This window comes from Panulirus ornatus, chromosome 8 (assembly GCF_036320965.1).
Source record: "Panulirus ornatus isolate Po-2019 chromosome 8, ASM3632096v1, whole genome shotgun sequence".
NCBI classification, from domain to species: domain Eukaryota; kingdom Metazoa; phylum Arthropoda; class Malacostraca; order Decapoda; family Palinuridae; genus Panulirus; species Panulirus ornatus.
Genome location: NC_092231.1, coordinates 17,860,843 through 17,875,923, shown reverse-complemented (window position 1 = coordinate 17,875,923; position 15,081 = coordinate 17,860,843). Strand labels below are relative to the sequence as shown.

Sequence of the window (15,081 nt, the reverse complement as noted above, 5' to 3'; positions counted from 1 at the left end):
AAGGGGTTTGATCATTTTGGCAGTGAAAAGAGAGAATTTTAGAAAAGAAAGACATGTGGTTTGATATAAAATGTCAAAAAGCAAATAGACAGAAAGAGAATTTTAAAAAAATATGTACGATGGAGAAAATATGTGAAACACAACAGCCGACCTTCATCGGAAAGATGTAAGAGATCAAGGAATGAGTACAGTAAGATAAGCAAACAAGAAAGAACAAAAAATAATGAGGACAAGGCAGGGGAAAATTCAAAACTACCCCATTAGTTCACCAGAAATAAACTCTCAGTAAAAGAGCAGCAAATCATGATGAGGAATTCAGAGGGAAGAGCTGCTGAACATGATGATAAAACATACAAGAAGCTGGATGAAAATTCACTGAGTGTATTTACAGAGGGGGACACTACAGCCACAAAACCAGTGAGATGGGATGTGACAGAGGACTCAAACTATTAAGAGATGATAAGAGCAGACTGTTGAAGGGCCTTGATACATATAAGACATATGGTCCTGATGAGAAGTCTTCATGTGTACTAACGAATGATGCATATAAGACACACAGTCCTGACGAGAAGTAACCATATGTGGTAAAGAAGTGTGCAGAAACACTTGATAGACTACTCGAAACATAATTAATAAAAAATGCTGGAAAAGGGTATAGTGCCGAGTATGTGGAAGTGAGTAAAAACCATGCTTATCTTTATGTGAGACTGGGAAATTGCATTGAATATCAGACCACAATCCAATGAGTTTGGTTTGTGAAGAATTGGGAAAGATCATCAAAAAGCAAATGAATGAACATTTGCACAGGAGGAACTATGGAAGGGAGAAAAAACACTGGTTCAAGGAAAAGAAGTCATACCCAACAATCTCTTAGGCTTTGAAAGTGAACTCTTCTTTAGAGAAAAGAAATAAACTTGCCAGAGGGTCTGGATTAACCCCCCAAAATTTTTGTGGATAATCCTAAAGTCATGATGGAAGTAACAAAAGACAAGAATTGCATTCATTCAGAAAGGAACAAAAACAAACTCCCAGTTTATCTGATACATGGCTAATGACATTCAACGCAAGTAAATTCAAAGTAATGAAGATGGGGCAAGTCTAGCTGTGTGCTCCTGATGCTATCTCACTAAGATGAGAAAAGTAAAGTAAAACAGAAAAAAGTTACAAAGAATTTGTGTGAAAGAGTATTGTGGGTCAACACTACTTAACTCAATCCTAGAACGTCAAAAGAATTGTTAGAGGCAACCTGTCAGCTGGTAGATATCAGAACTGCATAGAAGTAACTAGATAATGGAACGTACAGTAAGTTCATTACAATGTGTAATAGACCTAAACTGAAGTTTACTTCTCAAGCTTGGTCACCTAACTAAAAGATGTGTAAAGGTCTACTAAAGATAGTCCTGAAGATGGTGACAAAGATCGTACCTGAAATAAGACAGAATACAGGGAGAAGTTACAGGTTTATTAAATTTGCCCACCATAGATAAGAGTATGGGGAAACCTGAAGTCTAAACCTGAGCTCTAACTTCAGGTTTCTAAACCAATATGAAAATGATAGTGGATAGTTCTCAAAGAGATGTAAAGACAAAGGGACCAAATAACATGGAAAAACATTAAACAAGAAATTTGTCAGTAAAAAGCAAAGAGGCAGTTCTACTATATCAGAGTTATAAATGATGGAAATGGCTAAATGATCAAAATATGAGTGCACTGTACTTTCCTGTACTGTACAACTAAGTAATTAACAATAGTTCATTGAACCTGTAAATACCATCCCAAAAATTAACAGTATGTATGTCTTGTCAAAGAAATAAAATAGGGACAGATTAGACCTATGATCTGTTTTCCAACATTCTCAGTCTTAGTTTCAATACAGTATTGTCCTAAGCCATTTGAAATCTATAAAATTATGAATATTGAAAAAAAAATCTAATGTACCATTTAAACAAACCATGATGCATGATGCTCAGACATTCAAATCTTGATGCATCACCATCATATAAAGCCAAAGATCACTGCATCATTTTTGTCTGCTCAGCTTGGTGACTGAGTCTTTCCATAATTTTACATACAAAATCCTTCTCTAAAGTCCCATATGTCTGAATGTTACAACTGGTTGTTCCCATAAACTAAACCTCACACAGTCTTCTTTATTTGCACTACAGCATGGTGAGAGACCTGTGTAGGAGAGAACATGACATCATCCTGTCATGGTTCTCCCTGAGCAACAGGGCCTTCTGAATATTTCTGCCAACTAGTTAGAGTTGTGGGTACCATAATACATCTACATGTGCCTTTAGTGAATACAGAACAAATGAATCCTTATTATGCTAACTGAAAAATCAATTACATATAGTATACATTTCAGTACTTAAAACTGAAAAACAAATTGTATGCCACACTTCATCAAGATTGCAGGGGTTTTAAGAAATACAATGAATCACTCAGACTAACCAAATTCTTTCTCCATAATAATCCTCCCAGTCTCATTGTATGTGTCTGTTGCAATTCCAAGTTGGCATCGTGCAAGGTAGCTCTTTTCACCATGCAGAAAACATTTAAGTTTACTGCAGCCGTCACCAACACCAACAGCTGTAAGGAAAGAGTGGTGACCTTAAAGCCTAATATGATAAGCACATAACTCCTAACATAAACAAATAAATATTCAAACATCAAAATATATTTCCTGTCAACTATGTTAAACTTATTACATCTATCAAGGTAAGAAACATTTAGAAATGTTTAAAATGGAGCAATGATGTAGTGACAAACACATATCTAGAAATGTCTAAAATGGAGAAATGATTCAGTGACAAACATACATTTGAATTAAGTTACTTCCTAATCAATTATATTCAAGGCACGAAATAGGTAAAACATCTCCAGTGCAAATTCCTTTGGACTAAGCAGTGTTCAGATTTTGAATTTTTTCAGAGTAGAGTGTATATCTTGATCTTTCAAGTAGGGTTTTCCACTTCTTAAATAGTGTCTGCATGTGTATAATGCAAATTAAGGTATTTTGGAGATTACAAAAATGAAGTGCTAAAAACTGAATTTTCTTGGTTGTCGTTATAAGGGGCAGACCTAGAAAAACACAACAGCAAAAATCAAGAAAAGCATGGAGCATACTGCTTCCAACAAACCTTCTTTGTCCATACTTTAAGCTGTAAATATGAAATAAAATGATCAAATTCCACAGTCATCCATAATCATATAAATCATAACAGCAAAAAAAAAAAAAGCCTCCCCTAAAAGGATAATGTTTTTCTTAACATCTTGATTTGCCTGTCATCCTTTAAGAGTTTGACTTCTAGCTTACAATGGAGGGTTTACAATAAAACAATCTGACCTAGGCAAGACTAACACTGTTTTCTTTAGAGAAAGTCTTATCTTAATAATGTACTAACAATATTCTTGCAAAACTAGTTTCTAAAAATCCCTTAATAATGAATTAACCTTATGTAAAATCTTATACAAGTGGGGTTGAGTCTTTGTTCTCTACCACTAACCAAGACCTTTTGATGTCATAAAAAATGCCCAACATGATGAGCATTAGACATCACAGAACCAAATGCAAACTTCTCTCTAGCCCTACATTTTTTTCCTGAAAGAGGTTTTGGCAAAATCACCTATTCTTCAGCTTTAAAAGAAGCTTCTTCTGCTTTGTATGATCATAGGTCAGCTATGGAGAAGGTACAAAGAGCACAATTTCAAACACAGGGGATATATGACATTCTAGAAAGTTCAGGGATTAAATTTACCTAGAGTTAATGCTTACCTCTGACCAGTTCTTATGCTCAGACTTTTAAATATAAAATATATAAAATGTACAGAATGCCTTTCATGTCATGCACTAAAAAATCAGAACTGACTGTCTGTAGCTTAATCTGGCAGTAGCTGGTACATAAATTACTTAACTAATGGAACATCACAGAAACAAGCTGAGTTCCAGTAATGATGGTTTACAGCACTGGGTCTGTTTAGAAACATACTAGTTTCAACCAGCAACATTAGCAAATGATTACAATTTTTTTTCTTAGCATATTTTTCTGACTATCCAAAAGAATCTTAGTTTGGTTGTCTGCATGCCTTAACACAACCATGAAATACCTAATCATACATTCTCCTCCCTTACCTAAAGGTAATCTAAAAAAATCAATAAAACTCAATGGGTGAGGGAAAGTGACAAAGCTTGTTTAAAACAGTGATAAATATAATTACTATGGTCTTGACAAAAGCTACGGGAAGTATGTTGCATCTACAACTCAAGGACCCACAACAAACATTGAGTGCATGTATATCTGCCTGTTAATAGCCCTAAAATTATCATAGCTGTGTTTTTATTCAAAGATTATATGCTAGTTAACAAAATTTCTCGAGTAAAAATGATACCATATTCAGAAGGATATAAAGTACATAACAACAGGCTGGTGCCCATAAAGAATCCCTCTATCTTACAGACTGCATGAGACGTTAAAACAAATTATCACCTACTGCAAGAATAAGACCTTTACTAAACACACAGAACTACAGTATTGACTTACTTAAAACTCCTGTTGCTGTTGTATCTAATGTTCCACCATGGCCAATCTTTATATCTTGTGTAGTGATGGTCCCTGAGAGCTCTGAAATAAAAATCTGTGACAGACATTTCATTTGTATCCAGAAATAAAAATGGCATCATGTATGAGAAAGAGGCAAAACTTCTTTAATTACACATATATCTGGAGTTACATGTGGTGAGTGAAAGTATATGGGTGTTATACTGTTAGTTCTGTGAGGCTTATTTCTATGGATTGTATTTATATGGCCTTTTCACTAAGTGAGCTGTTTTGTACTCTCAGTGGTGTTGGAGTATGGTATGATTTACAGAAACAGAGTTATAAGTCCACCTCCCTGTCGTTGTTTGTTTTGTTATAGGGTTGTGTAGCTGTAGAAAGGTGGAAGGGTGAACTTGGATAAGTCTACTATCATAGATGAGGGCTGGGTGGATGCTGAGTTCTCAGAGTAGGTTGAGTATTTCTATAAACACCCATCCCTTGCTTTATGTGGGGGTTGTGTTCAACAAAACCCTTGCACAAAGAGAAATCACATAAAGCAAACCATTAAACATACAGAAAAAAAATGGAATGTGTGCAAAAGCTTCATGGTCAGCAAGGTCAGTTTCTCCCATTACCTACCAGCTATGAAGCTTCTGACATTGAATAAACTTATTGAGCCCTCCTTTACTTCCTTGAAATGTCTTCTTTGCATAAACACTCATAAATATGCAGAGTTTTAGAGACCTGAAGCCTACTAAGACTACTTTTCTTTGCCTCATGCTCTATGTATAATGAAAGCATTTCCTCCATCTCCATAAATGGATTTCTAACACTTGTAGCTACCTTGGCAGACAGTGGAGTAGAGTGGACCACAGCACTGTGAGTTTTCTAAGTATTCTTCATGTTGCTGATCCAGCCAGGTTGTAAGCATGCCCAATTGCAAACCTTTCCTCACCGGCATAAGAGCACTGCAAGATTTCTAGCTTTATTTCAAAGGTCACAGAGTTTTCATCTGATTAAATGCTAGTTTTAGGGTAGGAGAAGATTTTGCTAGACATTTAGATGCCATACTAAGAAACACAAACAGTGGTTTGCAGGAAAACCACATCAGATGATATATCCAAATAGTAAAATTAGCACAGATCCACAAACAGCGGTGATGGGTGACAGACTGACCACTGGCAGGAACTTGGCATGTTCCACACAGGACCCATGCTTACTCAAGGCTCACCCACAGAAAAATGTCTGCATCCCCACAAAAGTCCTCAATAAATCTTTTTTTTTAACCCCACACGAACATGAATCTAAATCATACCCTCTAGTCACCTTGAATGGTCAATCCCAATAAACTGAACACCTACCATTCTCAACATCACATGCAATATACACATGATATTCACAACCCACATCAATTCAAAATGTTAACACAAAAGTGACACATAAACTAAATTCATCCTCTGCAAACATCTCATCCACTCACCTACCTACCTCATTAGTGTCTTGCCTCATTCAAGAGATCAAGACCCTACATAACCAAAACATGGACCCAGAATACTTCAGGAACTTACCAATTCCATGCCAAAACACCTACAAATGGTACTCAAGACCAAAGATGAAAAAGAATCAAAAATGAAAATATTTGGGGGGGAAACAAGTTTTTTGTGGAAACTGTTATTGAAACAATTTTTTGAATTTAATTCCAAGACATTAACCAACCCCTATGATTAACTTTACAATGTTAGATCTCTATATGTGGATAATAGTTTTCTTACATACTCTATATTTTCAATTACTGTAATCAAAATTACTTTAATAAAAGAAACAAAAATTAAGATCATGAACATGCAATACTTAAATTTGTTTGTCCTCACAGATCACAGCTTATCCCAGTTTAATGTCAATATATTCACGACTAAGTTATCAATATGGTTTCAAGGACTGTAAAATCTTGAGAATTTGTCCTTATGACCCTGCTTTCTAGTCCATGTAGTTAATAGGGTTAGTGGACTCTCAAATGTATAACTCTATATTCAACCATAATTTTGTAACTCCTATCAATGTAAACCTCCCCTCCTTGTATTAACTTTCTAAAATGGGAAACAGAAGAAGGAGTCACGCGGGGAGTGCTCATCCTCCTCGAAGGCTCAGAGTGGGATGCCTAAATGTGTGTGGATGTAACCAAGATGTGAAAAAAGCAGAGATAGGTAGTATGTTTGAGGAAAGGAACCTGGATGTTTTGGCTCTGAGTGAAACGAAGCTCAAGGGTAAAGGGGAAGAGTGGTTTGGAAATGTCTGGGGAGTGAAGTCAGGGGTTAGTGAGAGGACAAGAGCAAGGGAAGGAGTAGCAATACTCCTGAAACAGGAGTTGTGGGAGTATGTCATAGAATGTAAGAAAGTAAATTCTCGATTAATATGGGTAAAATTGAAAGTTGATGGAGAGAGGTGGGTGATTATTGGTGCATATGCACCTGGGCATGAGAAGAAAGATCATGAGAGGCAAGTGTTTTGGGAACAGCTAAATGAGTGTGTTAGCGGTTTTGATGCACGAGACCGGGTTATAGTGATGGGTGATTTGAATGCAAAGGTGAGTAATGTGGCAGTTGAGGGAATAATTGGTATGCATGGGGTGTTCAGTGCTGTAAATGGAAATGGTGAAGAGCTTGTAGATTTATGTGCTGAAAAAGGACTGATGATCGGGAATACCTGGTTTAAAAAGCGAGATATACATAAGTATACTTATGTAAGTAGGAGAGATGGCCAGAGAGCGTTATTGGATTACGTGTTAATGGACAGGCGTGCGAAAGAGAGACTTTTGGATGTCAATGTGCTGAGAGGTGCAACTGGAGGGATGTCTGATCATTATCTTGTGGAGGCTAAGGTGAAGATTAGTATGGGTTTTCAGAAAAGAAGAGTGAATGTTGGGGTGAAGAAGGTGGTGAGAGTAAGTGAGCTTGGGAAGGAGACCTGTGTGAAGAAGTATCAGGAGAGACTGTGTACAGAATGGAAAAAGGTGAGCACAATGGAAGTAAGGGGAGTGGGGGAGGAATGGGATGTATTTAGGGAATCAGTGATGGATTGCGCAAAAGATGCTTGTGGCATGAGAAGAGTGGGAGGTGGGCTGTTTAGAAAGGGTAGTGAGTGGTGGGATGAAGAAGTAAGAGTATTAGTGAAAGAGAAGAGAGAGGCATTTGGACGATTTTTGCAGGGAAAAAATGCAATTGAGTGGGAGAAGTATAAAAGAAAGAGACAGGAGGTCAAGAGAAAGGTGCAAGAGGTGAAAAAAAGGGCAAATGAGAGTTGGGGTGAGAGACTATCAGTAAATTTTAGGGAGAATAAAAAGATGTTCTGGAAGGAGGTAAATAGGGTGCGTAAGACAAGGGAACAAATGGGAACTTCAGTGAAGGGCGTAAATGGGGAGGTGATAACAAGTAGTGGTGATGTGAGAAGGAGATGGAATGAGTATTTTGAAGGTTTGTTGAATGTGTCTGATGACAGAGTGGCAGATATAGGGTGTTTGGGTCGAGGTGGTGTGCAAAGTGAGAGGGTTAGGGAAAATGATTTGGTAAACAGAGAAGAGGTAGTAAAAGCTTTGCGGAAGATGAAAGCCGGCAAGGCAGCAGGTTTGGATGGTATTGCAGTGGAATTTATTAAAAAAGGGGGTGACTGTATTGTTGACTGGTTGGTAAGGTTATTTAATGTATGTATGACTCATGGTGAGGTGCCTGAGGATTGGCGGAATGCTTGCATAGTGCCATTGTACAAAGGCAAAGGGGATAAGAGTGAGTGCTCAAATTACAGAGGTATAAGTTTGTTGAGTATTCCTGGTAAATTATATGGGAGGGTATTGATTGAGAGGGTGAAGGCATGTACAGAGCATCAGATTGGGGAAGAGCAGTGTGGTTTCAGAAGTGGGAGAGGATGTGTGGATCAGGTGTTTGCTTTGAAGAATGTATGTGAGAAATACTTAGAAAAGCAAATGGATTTGTATGTAGCATTTATGGATCTGGAGAAGGCATATGATAGAGTTGATAGAGATGCTCTGTGGAAGGTATTAAGAATATATGGTGTGGGAGGCAAGTTGTTAGAAGCAGTGAAAAGTTTTTATCGAGGATGTAAGGCATGTGTACGTGTAGGAAGAGAGGAAAGTGATTGGTTCTCAGTGAATGTAGGTTTGCGGCAGGGGTGTGTGATGTCTCCATGGTTGTTTAATTTGTTTATGGATGGGGTTGTTAGGGAGGTAAATGCAAGAGTTTTGGAAAGAGGGGCAAGTATGAAGTCTGTTGGGGATGAGAGAGCTTGGGAAGTGAGTCAGTTGTTGTTCGCTGATGATACAGCGCTGGTGGCGGATTCATGTGAGAAACTGCAGAAGCTGGTGACGGAGTTTGGTAAAGTGTGTGGAAGAAGAAAGTTAAGAGTAAATGTCAATAAGAGCAAGGTTATTAGGTACAGTAGGGTTGAGGGTCAAGTCAATTGGGAGGTGAGTTTGAATGGTGAGAGGCTGGAGGAAGTGAAGTGTTTTAGATATCTGGGAGTGGATCTGTCAGCGGATGGAACCATGGAAGCGGAAGTGGATCATAGGGTGGGGGAGGGGGCGAAAATTTTGGGAGCCTTGAAAAATGTGTGGAAGTCGAGAACATTATCCCGGAAAGCAAAAATGGGTATGTTTGAAGGAATAGTAGTTCCAACAATGTTGTATGGTTGCGAGGCGTGGGCTATGGATAGAGTTGTGCGTAGGAGGATGGATGTGCTGGAAATGAGATGTTTGAGGACAATGTGTGGTGTGAGGTGGTTTGATCGAGTAAGTAACGTAAGGGTAAGAGAGATGTGTGGAAATAAAAAGAGCGTGGTTGAGAGAGCAGAAGAGGGTGTTTTGAAATGGTTTGGGCACATGGAGAGAATGAGTGAGGAAAGATTGACCAAGAGGATATATGTGTCGGAGGTGGAGGGAACGAGGAGAAGAGGGAGACCAAATTGGAGGTGGAAAGATGGAGTGAAAAGGATTTTGTGTGATCGGGGCCTGAACATGCAGGAGGGTGAAAGGAGGGCAAGGAATAGAGTGAATTGGAGCGATGTGGTATACAGGGGTTGACGTGCTGTCAGTGGATTGAATCAAGGCATGTGAAGCGTCTGGGGTAAACCATGGAAAGCTGTGTAGGTATGTATATTTGCGTGTGTGGACGTGTGTATGTACATGTGTATGGGGGGGGTTGGGCCATTTCTTTCGTCTGTTTCCTTGCGCTACCTCGCAAACGCGGGAGACAGCGACAAAGTATAAAAAAAAAAAAAAAAAAAAAAATCAATGTAAACCATGATAAGCATATGAAAGATTATTAAATACCATATTTCATTTCTTCCAGTCTTAAGAAATATTTAAAAATACTTCTACTGCTTTAATTTTCCACATGAATCTCGTACTACATGAAAAATTAATGGACCATGACTGTTGGTTTATCTCCACAGTTTACAAATTCAATGACAGCACTGGACTGACATGTCTAAAAAATGAAAATAAACCCAGAAAGTACCCAGTATATCTTTCATTACCACTGTATCAGATATGTTAAACTCACATTACTAACCTACCTTCAGCAAGTTTCTCTTTGAGCTTGTTTAATAACTGAGCTGATGTTATCCCATGTGGTTTCAATACGGGTAAAACTCCATTCAAAGCTCTTTTTAGTTTGAATGGATCCATAATTCCTGTGAAAAAGAGTGTATTACATACTTTTCTAGAATGTGCTCATTAAAAAATATATAATATCATCTGACTTTTGCTATGTTATGTTGTAACTGGGCCAAAAATGACATGAATATCATCATTTCTCATAGTGTATCCATTCTAAACTGGGTCAACATGAATGAAGCAGCTGCATTCAAAGTAAAATACCAGTAAGAAACATGATCCTTTATTCAAACCTAACCCAACCTCTGATATGCAATCAGCACAACTTGAAGCATCCTAACCTAAGAACCTGTACATATCACAGGGAAAGTTTATAAAGATATTGTACAATAATAACTACAAAGCTCACCCAAAGTGCCAAAGTTGGCATTTCAAGGGGGGATAGGGAGGATGGCCATACCATCACTGATTTATTAAAAATACTTGCTAATGATACAAAGTTCCACCACTTAGTAGAGTCTAGTAATCAACACCAACTTATGAATGATCTAGAACAATTAATTAAACACCACATCCAAGTTTCCAGCCACTCTTCCAACATATGTCACTTTTTTACTACCTATGAACCCTCTAACTATTCATACATCATTTCTGCTCCTTTAGGGTACTCTGACCACAATCTTATTTCTATTATTCTAATTGGGCACACTCACTCTACCCCCCCAATCCTCCCCCTTCCCTTGAAATGCCAAAGCTGATACTATAGGAGAACTCAAAGGTTATCCATGCATGGCTTCTTTAATGACTTCCCTTCGTTGGGCACTACTTCTCTGGTTGGGATGCCTCGTGTTGTGCTGAATGAACAGCAGAGGTTATCATGACTGGGATGGAGTCCTAAATCCCATCTTCTTCAAAATCTTTTTCCCCTTAGTTGTGTTTTTGATTACTCCTGCTCTAATGCCTGTCATATCTGGGTGTGTACATACCAGATCAGGAAACTCTTCCCTTCCCCTGAAACCAACTCCACATTCATTTCTGCTCAGAATCACTGCAAAGCCATTCTTTGCAACATAACACATGCTTTAATAAAAGACAGTGTGCTGAATTGACTTCTCTTGCAGACAAATCATTCTGGTCCTTAACCAAAAAATTGCCCCCAACAATTTAAGTACCTTACCTTTCCTCCTCCCCCTCTGACCTGATCAACCTACTGCTAGCTTCCCATCTGATAAAGCCACTCTTTTTAGCATGTTATTTACCTCTACAACTTAACTTTGTATGTGTAAGCAAATAATCCTCTTCCCCCATCTTCTACCAATAACCCAATGCCACCTCCTATATTCTCCTCAAGGAGGTTCTTCTAAGTACTCTCAAAAGTACAAGTGAACAAAGCATATGACTTTGAAAAGAAGCTTTGTCAAGTTCTATGGGAGTATACATCTGAGCTAGCAACATTTCTTGCTCACCTATTTTGCTTCTGTTTGGAAACCCCAACTTTTCCTTCTGCTTGGAAGCATGCCTTTGTGAAGCCGATCCCTAAACTCTCTTTCTTAAACACTTAGAATCCCATTCCTTTCTTTCAGATGTCACAGTGCTAGGTCAGCTGATGATCTTTCCAAAGTGACTCACCTCTGGTTCTTCTCTCTCAAAAATTTTGGTGAAACTTTTGTTGCAACCCTCGACATCTCCAAAGCATTTAATACGGTGTAGCACAAGTGTTTGCTCTCTAATCTCCCTTCCTTTGGTTTCACTGCTTCTTTCTGCTCTCTAATACACAGTTTCCTCTCTGACCGTTCCACAGCAGTAGGCATTGATGGAGCAACTTCCCTTGCCTATCCTATAAATGGTGTGCCTCAGATTTCTATCCAATCACCTACTCTCTTCTCTCAATAAATGAACTCTTCCACTTCTTACCCTATTAATTCTTATAGTGATGATTCTACTTTCCGTACTCAAGTCACTTTCTTCCCCCTCTTTCTTGTAGTGATCATCTCTCAAGTCAGACTTGTGCAGTATCTCAGAGTGGGGAAGCAGTAACTGTTAAATTTAATAGTGCTAAACTACATTTTCTCCCTATATATCGAACAACGAATCAATTGTTTCCCCTCTGTTCAATTTCAAAACTTTATGGTTCAACCATGTAATTCCATAAATACACTGGGCATAATGATATCCTTCAATCTACCCAGGGCACCCCATGTAAGACTTGATTTGCCAAATTAGCTCTTTTTGGTTCCCATTTCTCCCCTAACTCTACCTTGGATGATTCTAACATTCCTTCATCCCCCTGAAGCTCCTCTTACTAATTATGCCCTTCCCCATAATCTCTTTTCATACAGTCTGAAAAGCACTTCTTTTCTGTACACAAGCAAGGCTTATGGTCCCTCCCATTTCTGTTTCAAAACCCATCTCTCTATCAAAAATTACAACTCTCATCTCTTCTTTCATAGTTCTGTAATACCACCTCTTGACTCAATGAATATACTTGGTATTAATGTAAAATCCACTCTCTCTTGGAAACCCTACATCACGGAAATAGCTAAGTCTACCTCTAAGAAACTGGAAGTCCTGTTTACATGCCGACACTTCTTTTCTTCGGAAAATTTGCTACGTTTATATAAAGGATCAATTTGTCTTGTATGGAGTACTGCTCTCACATCTGGGATGGTTCTACCTCTGCATCCTTACTTGACAGAGTTAGTTGAAAGTGGTCCAACTCATAACTCTCCCAGGCTAACTTCCAAACTTGACACTGTTGCCCTACGTCACAATGTTGGTTGACTTTCCCCCTTCTATAGATGTTTTGGTTTTTGCTCAGGACAGCTGGCTGCTTGTGTGCCCACACCACTAGATAGACCCTGCAATAGTTGGCAAGCTACTGTGTCACATGATTACTGTGTGGCCGTTGGTAACTCAAGGATGGGCCGTTTTGATAACTGTTTCTTTCCCTACACCTCAAAGCCTTGAAAATCCCTGCTTTCTCACATCTTTTCTAATGGCTATGCCATATAATTATTTCATTTGTTAAGAATCAAATATATTAAGTCAAAGTAAAGAATACCAAATAAACAAAGAATCAAATCAATCATATTTTTCATATAACAAAATTATAATAAATTTCATTATAACTGTCTAAATTAGCTCCACTTAACTATGAGTTCTGAACATCAAACGACCTTGTTCTGCAATGCAACAACAATTTTTTGGAAATACATTTACAGTCAGGGAGGTATATTAGGAAAAATGTAGGACTAATTCATCTTAAAGTAATTGAAGGACTTGTGAAATACCAACAGAATCTATACAAACCTCACCTATTTAATGATGTAACAGCAGAAATATACCAGAATTACATCTGTCTCCAGCTAGGAATCGCATGACTACTCACCAAGTAACTAGGTGATTAATCATGGGGGTGACTAGTATATCATGACTAAAGTTTGGAAGATTCCTATATATCTTAGGTCAACTTTAGGTCTGTTGATTTTCTTCTGGTGTATAATCTACTTGAACGTTAATCAACCCCACATATTCTCAAGATTTACAATACCTTCGATAATATCACCTTAAAAAGTATAATAGTATAATTCATTGAATCAAGATCCTTAAAATCATGCTCTGAAGCTGTTTTTATATTTACAAAACACATCCATTACAGAGCAAAATTATTCAGTATCCAAATCAGTTAGCAATGCGGAGCTAATCCAGATAATGACCAATTTCGGTTGCCGGTTACAATACTCTTAAATCTTTCTTTCCACAAGAATGTATATCAGATTCAACAATTAACAAGGTCTCAGAACTGGAAATATTCAGTCTGAAGCACACCTTTATGAGATGAATATGAATATGAATATAATATTGGCTAAATATTAAAGAATGCAATGAAGAAATGTACACCTACTCAAATACAATGGCTATTGAAACGTTTCCGTCTTTTACACAAAACATTTTGTCTTATAAATGGAATGAAGGATCACTTAGAATACATTCCGAAAACTACATCACTAGGTAACATTTGCAAAGGAGGAAACTTACATGGAATCGTTCATGCCTTTTGTAAATGACCATCTAAAAGAGTGAGGTCATCAATTTTCATTCATACATCTGTCGATATTAAATAACCCCTTAGTGGTAAATAGACTTTAAGACTGAGGATTCTCGGATTCGGGAAGTAAACAGTGCATTCAGGTGCCTAGATGTATATCATTGTCTGAATTCAGATTCTGGCTCCGGGTTCTGAACGTGCGTGGTTCCAAGTCCATAGACTCTATAGTTTCTAGTTCAGATCCCCCTTATGAAAGAAATTGATTCCTGTACTTATAGAAATTTCTAGAGAACCTCTGAAAACCTCATCTAAGCTCATTTGCAGTGGAGATACTAAACTACCCAAGATCTGTTATAAACTCATTTGTTGATTCATGATGCAACTAATTAACTATGGTGGAAGTACATCAGCAAATGAAAATTATTAGAAGCCAGTTACTGATTCTTAATGGTGGTTCTATATGGTCTATTAGGTGAGTAGGTCAAAATATATCTAGGTATTCTTTAGCCTGTGGAGGACAGTATCCATTCCTAAGTAGACTTATGTCCGTGCATTTTGATTGATAAAACAATAGTGTGGTCAAATGTTGTCTACATTACACGTCCTACTGGCTGGCTCATAATTCAAAAGGAAGGTTCGCCATTCCTTCAGGTTAAATGGGTCTCTAATAGTGTCAAAGCATATTTGAGTGTATTTTGATAAGTAGAACACAGTGGTACACTCGCAAGTCCTCCACGGTGCACATTAAAATTGTTATAATATCTACAGTTTCGTAATGGCAGCTATGTAATCTCTATGATGTAAGCGGGTCATAAGATCAAACTATGTTGTGTGCATTTGACACAGTTTGCGTACATACATCCTTACGA

General features: G+C 37.8%; 1 protein-coding gene across 6 annotated transcripts in view; it reads right to left on the bottom strand.

Moving 5' to 3' along the window:
• The window catches only part of LOC139749856 (pseudouridylate synthase TRUB1-like), a 36,901-nt gene extending 22,491 nt beyond the window's left edge, over positions 1–14,410 (bottom strand). The window contains exons 1-5 of one of the 6 annotated variants that reach the window (XR_011713051.1): positions 14,203–14,410; positions 12,853–13,022; positions 10,125–10,241; positions 4,545–4,625; positions 2,455–2,592 (exon numbers count right to left, since the gene is read on the bottom strand). Coding sequence is in view for 5 of the 6 variants with exons in the window: in XM_071664185.1 (XP_071520286.1) it covers positions 2,455–2,592; positions 4,545–4,625; positions 10,125–10,241; positions 12,853–13,022; positions 14,203–14,216 (520 nt within the window). In the remaining variant the exon portion in view is untranslated. Of the gene's footprint in view, positions 1–2,454; positions 2,593–4,544; positions 4,626–5,384; positions 5,543–10,124; positions 10,242–12,713; positions 12,820–12,852; positions 13,023–13,478; positions 13,616–14,202 lie in introns of those variants that run through there. The other 5 variants (XM_071664185.1, XM_071664187.1, XM_071664189.1 and 2 more) reach the window with 5 other exon arrangements.
• Between the last annotated feature and the right edge of the window lie 671 nt (positions 14,411–15,081).